This window comes from Corvus brachyrhynchos, unplaced genomic scaffold, assembly GCF_000691975.1.
Source record: "Corvus brachyrhynchos isolate BGI_N302 unplaced genomic scaffold, ASM69197v1 scaffold7, whole genome shotgun sequence".
Taxonomy (NCBI): Eukaryota; Metazoa; Chordata; class Aves; order Passeriformes; family Corvidae; genus Corvus; species Corvus brachyrhynchos.
The window spans coordinates 2,946,083-2,952,082 of record NW_008239054.1 but is presented as its reverse complement, the minus strand read 5'-3'; the positions used below and the strand labels follow the sequence as shown (position 1 = coordinate 2,952,082).

Genomic DNA, 6,000 nt, shown 5'->3' with positions numbered 1-6,000 from the left:
AAGCTTAATTAACATCCCCCCAAACAAACCAAAACATAAACAGAACTCTGAAAAACCTTGCTGTATGATTTCCAAGTGGGAAAGAGCAGCCTGGGAAAAAAAAATCATTTCAAAATGGCCAAGGGAGACGGTAGAGCTGCAATTAAAAAAGGAAGGAATTCAAACACTCCATTTTGTAGGTACTGACTTGCTAAAACCTGAAAAATTTTGGCAGGTTGGCAGGGGGTACATCAAAAGAAGTAACTGCTGGTTCATCTTCTCAGTGTTCACCGTTGTGTTTACTTGTGGGGTGGTTCATAGAATCCCAGAATATCCTGAATTGGAAGAGGCCCAGAATGATCACTGAAATCCCACTCCTGGCCCTGCACAAGACCACCCCAAGAATCACACCATGTGCCTGAGAAGGCACGTGAAGGAGGTGGGAAATGTTTGCTGCTGGATGTAGAGTTGTTGGGGCAGCATTCCAAGGAAGACTGAATCATTCCAACAGCTTTGCTGTCTTCTACAGTGGGAAGCTGTTCTTGCTTATCCCACTTCTGACATACACTTTGGTTGCCCTGTTGTTGGTGCCTGTTCTATTTCTGTGAGCCTGTTTTGCTATAACTGAATTACAGGTAGGTTTTTTATGAGCTTAGGGAGCTTGAGCTGGCTGGATGAATGTTGAAGCTGTTGTGCAGAAGAGGTGGGACTGCCCAGCTGGTGGTAGGAGACAAGGAATTGGCACTTTCAGTAGCAGTGAGTTACTGAATGCTCTCATCTGCAAAACCCTCCCCTTAGAGGTTAACTTGTTGATCGGAAAAAAGGGAGGGAACCGTGTAAACAAGGAATTTCACTCTCCAGTATCAATTAATATAGATGTTGTCCGAAGTTGAGTAGTGAGAGTTTTTTCTTGAAAAATAAGGCCAAAGCCAAAAGAATGGCTCAGATTTTCAAATCCTTCACTTCTAACAGGAAGAGGAAACAAACTTTCAGTAATGCTGGTGATAGTTCATGCTGATAAATCCTAGACTTTCCAAAACTGAAACTTCAAAGAAAAATCACTGAAGCAGATGCTTGAATTTAACATAAAAGCTGCATCTTTCTATGGTGTAATTCTGTCTCCAGTTGGCAATTTTAAGAGAACTGAAGCCCTTCATAGTTGCCTTAGATGTCTCAAAATCTGCCTCTTAAATTTACCACTTCAACACAGAAATGGATGTTAAAATCCAAAAAGTTACACTGCAGTCTTAGAGCTATTTATTCAGAGAAGCAGGCAGTTTTACATGTCTAAAGGCAAAGCAACACTTTGTTCAGTTTGTGAGAGATGCTACAAAATGCAGAGGAGATGTGAAAAAAGATGTTTTTGCTGTCTATTAAAACAACAAAGATAGGTGAAGGAAGGAAGAAGGGCAGCTTGCAGGATTAAACTATTCCAAAGTTGTGATATATGGAAGTTGTGCATGTCTGTAAATAATAGTTGTGATTGAGTAGTTATTTAAAATCTCACAGTACATGGTGAAAGCTAGGCATCTGCAACTAACTTCAGCTTGATAAATAGTTTATGGTAGCTAATGCATTCTGCAAAATCTGAAGTGTATCTATTAGTTACCTGGTTAACTGCACGCTCTTAGAAATCAAATTTATAGGCATTTCAGCTTAGCATGGAATCTTATCAATTACAGTTTCAGTGCAAGAATTGCAGTAGTTTAATTTTAGTGAAAGTAGGCAGTATCTTTCATTCTTTGTTTCAATTATGTCAGTTCTTGAGAATGACATATAATAGTCATTTATAGAGGCTATTAATATTCTCCATGCTTTTCCAGCCAAAACCTTTGGAGACCATCCAAAAAAGCAGTGGGGAGGATTATGTAACTTGCTTTTAAAGGGTTAAGAAAAAAGAGAAAGTATGCTATTGCCAAGTTAGTGTGGGATGAAATCCCAGTCCATGTCAGTTTAAGTTAATTTGCTTTGTCAGTTGCTTTCAGCTATGAACTGTTGGAAGTAGGCTACCCTAGTTCCTGTGCAGCGGTTCTTGCAGCGTAGGGATGTGCTTGGCCATAATATTAACCAGTGAAGAGCTGATTATTCTGTGGTGCCGCAGAAATGGAACTTCTTGCACCAGTTGACTACATAGTTCTTCTTACAGGGCTTCAGAAAGGTTATTGTTTGATCTCTGAAGCAGGGTGACTGGTTTATTTTAGAGTGAGCTATTTCTCTCTATTCAATGGAAATAAGAAATTCTTTTACTTGGGTCATTTGCTAAGCTTTTAGGAATGAGAACTGATTAATTATGTTAACTTAGAACACAAAAAAATTACTAAACCTAAACCCTATCATGTTCAGCTATGTGCATGGCTAAAAGCAGTGCAGTGTGTTTTTCTGTGTTGGCTGTTAAACACAGGCTTATACCCTGTTAGTCTCCTACTTTTGGCTTGTTTTTAAACAGAAAGTTCAAATTACTGAACGTACTGAGTCTCCTGTTTGTAATTTATCATTAAATTTCAAAGCTAAAGAGAAAATCAGCTTGGAACTGGAACATTTATCATACAAAGATGCTGTGTGGCTGATGTTGGGGAGTAGGATAGTATCTTTGTGATGAGTTCTCTTGCAATTACAGCTGTGCTGTGAAGTGCCTTATGAGGGAATTTATGTTTCAAACCTATGCTGTTAAAGGACTGCCACTGTGCATTTCTGGTAAAAATTCGTGTTTGTTTGTTTATGACTTTACTCTTGATGTCCATGGGTTGTGTTAGTTTGGGGCATCTGTCTAGTGTCCTCACTTGGCCCATAAGCATTATGCAGCTTTGTTGATGCAAAACTAGGGATGAGTGAAAAGTTGGAGATCTGCTTAGATGAGAAATAGTAGTGTGCAAAGGTTACACCTTTGTTCACATATCTTAAGTGGTTTTAAATTACCTTGCATATGCAATCGTTCCCTCTGAAGTTATCAAGGACCATCACTCGCTGCTTGTCTGCTCAATTCAGTACAGCTAAGATTGCCTCTCCACCAGTTAGATACGTGGCAGTAGTCACACAAACCTGCTTTTCACAGGGACTGTTGCCTCTTCAGCATGAATTGTATAGTGCAGAGTAAAGAGGTGAAAACTCTCGTGGTGTGTTCTGCCTAATTACTTGTTCCACGTCTCTGCTGTGCATTCTTTCTTCTTACAGTGATGTCTGATTTCAGCAAATGCTCTTAATAGAAATTCTGTTAAAACTTCATTGAGATTTATAGATTTGTAAGTGTAAATTTGTAGGTGTACTTAACTGGTAATGGATAGGTAATGCTTATTCTATTTGAGCCAGAAATGTCTTTAGTTATTTAAGAATGCAACACTGAGTTTTAATTTTTACAGGTTTTCATAGTTCTTTTATTTCATATCTTCTCCTGAGTAGCAACTTTTCACCTCCTGTTGCCTCTTCTGGTTTCTGCTTCCTTCTTTCTTTTCAGCATTTTCAAGATCAAATTGATTATCTCAAGATTCTTAATTCCAAATCTGTATTGTGATTTATCTGATGAGTGGAGTTGTAGAAGGCAGAAGCAGCAAACCCAAGTTGTCACTGATATCTTCCTGTCTCCTTGGTTTTTTCTAGTTAAAAAAATTAAAAAATTATATGTCACACGTCTTATAAAGGCATCTCTGTTTTGTGGGCCAACACCACTGAGGAACAGCAGTTTTTGTTGTGCTTCCTAATGGCTTCTTTGGCTTAACCCCCTTTTTGTCCCTTTGGACTGAAACAAGGAGCTGGCAAATTGCTCCATGCTGGAATGAGTGCTGCTGTGCTGGCCAGCTCTGTCTCCCTGTGGCCACACAGGTGCTGCTGATGAACTCATGTAATTAATTGAAATGTGGGCTTCTTAAAGACTTAGAAGCTGACTTCTGTTCTCTCTCTGTGGCAGTTATGGGTATGTGTATGAACATGCATACACAAGTACAAATAGCTCTCTTTTGATGTATGTATACATACCTATGTGTATCTTTTTCTTAAAGATATGGACATTGGTAGTTGGTTACCTGCTGATGGTTTCATTCAAGTGGAATATAAGCACTGAACGTTACTTAAAAGCAGTCTCTGTTCCTGTCTGGATTATGCTGCTCTTTCACTTAGGTGAGTAACAAGAAGTTATTCTTCTGATAACTGTGGGTTCTGTCAACGAAGCTCCTCACTTGCTCTTCTGCTACATCTGTAAAATAAGAGTCTTAGCTGAAATGCAAACTGTTTTGTCTGCTCAGTAATTCTGGCTGCATGTGTCCAGAAGGGAGCATTTGAGTAGGGAATGGGAAGGCATCAAGATGCTGAGCAATGTGTCTTCCAGTCCTCATGCCTAGTTTGTACTTCCCATGGTTTTCCCTTATTTGAGTCACAGACTAGGTACTGCTTGGCAGTGAGGAAGGGTTGGGGGCACATGAGGCTGGCTTTAGACTTTCACTTGTGATATTTTATTGGAAGCCTGCCATTAACCAAGGCTGAAGCTGTAAAATGCATTTAATAGTAGTAATAGAAGCAAAAAAAAAAAAAAAATTCTATCAGTAGTCAACAATCATGTCATGATGCTATCACCAGTATAAAATACATTTGCCAGTAATCTGTATAATCTGTTTACATAAATATAAGATTATAGTAATCTTTTAGACTTATGTTACACATTTAATGTAATAGATTATCATCTTATGTTCTCATATCAGAGTTTATGGTGGAAGTATCGTGTGATTAATAGAAGACTACCATGATAGAAGGTTTCACAGTGTACTTCATAATTTACTTTACTTTAGCAGCAGGTTTCAGGAGTTCTTCTGACCATGTGGGGATGCTTTCCTGAGGTTTAAGCTATATGTAGTGGCTTTGCATTTGCTTAAATTTTGACAGTTTTGTATTTGCTGGAAGTACAGGCTGAATAGGCAAAATGCAAGAAAAAACCCATTCTGTGGAGATCTAATGTAAATACACATTTTTGGGGGGAACATGACTTTCCTCTGATATCTAAAATACTTTAATTTTGTGTGTATTTTCATGTGATTTTGAATGTTGTTTATAAAATTGTTCTCTATATCAACGTAAAGTCACTGAAGTTAGGAACAGTCACAACTTGGTTTGCTCATTGAGAAACTTCTTCATGTTTGTTTTCTATTCTTCGTTTTCTTTAATGTAGAAAGCCTATTTGTTTTATGACTTCTTTGTTTTTTGGTTGATATGCTGACTGTCTTGGTTTTGCTAAATGTAGTTATTAATGGTGTCATTTTTCTGGTAAAAAAAAAAAATCCCAACACTGTATCTTTCAGCTTCTGTGGCAGGTTCCTGGAGAATTCCTGTATTTCTGGTTATAGTTGTTCTGATGACAGTAGGCATGTTGCATGAACAGCAGAATGGAAAGGAGTCTTCTGGTAAGGAAAAGTCACTGTTTCTTTTATTGTTAGAGGCAAAAATTCACTGAAGTCACATGAAATAATCTGGACTGTATCCCTGTAAATTCAGCAGCATATGGATTGGCAGAGTTTACTATAGGATGTTTAGTGTGTTTCAAAGTGGTTTACTCATGCTGAAGTGAATCTTGGATTCTTTACAGAAAATGATTGCAATGGACTGATGTTTCTTTTCCTTGTCAAAGTAGCGACTCATTATGGAGCCAAATTCCTTGAGTTTATAGATTTCAATATGTAGTTCTAGGCATGACGGTAGCCCAGGGCATTTGAAATCAGGGGCCAATTTTGAAAGAAACGAGCAATACAGGTTTAGTAGCTCCTATAATACTGAGTATGAGAGAAACGGAGACAACTCCATCCAGCAAGTTTCCTATATCCAGTCATTTGTTTTTAAAATAGTTTCTTAAAAATATGTTTTGAGTTTAGATTTTGAGAAGAATAGGTTTTTCCTGTTGCAAGCCAGTTTTGAAAAAAGCAAAGGCATCGTGTTTCTGATGAAGGAAACTTTTTTCCTGTCTTGCAGTTTTAGTTGGTTAGTAAAGTTGATTAACTGGTATAAAAATTTGTTTAATAATCAGACTGCCAGCAGCTGTGAATG

General features: G+C 37.9%; 1 protein-coding gene across 2 annotated transcripts in view; it reads left to right on the top strand.

The window, feature by feature from the left end:
• Positions 1 to 3,935: 3,935 nt before the first annotated feature.
• TMEM245 (transmembrane protein 245) overlaps positions 3,936 to 6,000 on the top strand; it is a 69,681-nt gene continuing 67,616 nt past the window's right edge. For both annotated transcript variants that reach the window (XM_017739096.1, XM_017739094.1), the window contains exons 1-2: positions 3,936 to 4,089; positions 5,262 to 5,363. In XM_017739096.1, the coding sequence (XP_017594585.1) occupies positions 3,951 to 4,089; positions 5,262 to 5,363 (241 nt within the window). In that variant the 5' untranslated portion in view covers positions 3,936 to 3,950. The remainder of the gene's footprint in view (positions 4,090 to 5,261; positions 5,364 to 6,000) is intronic.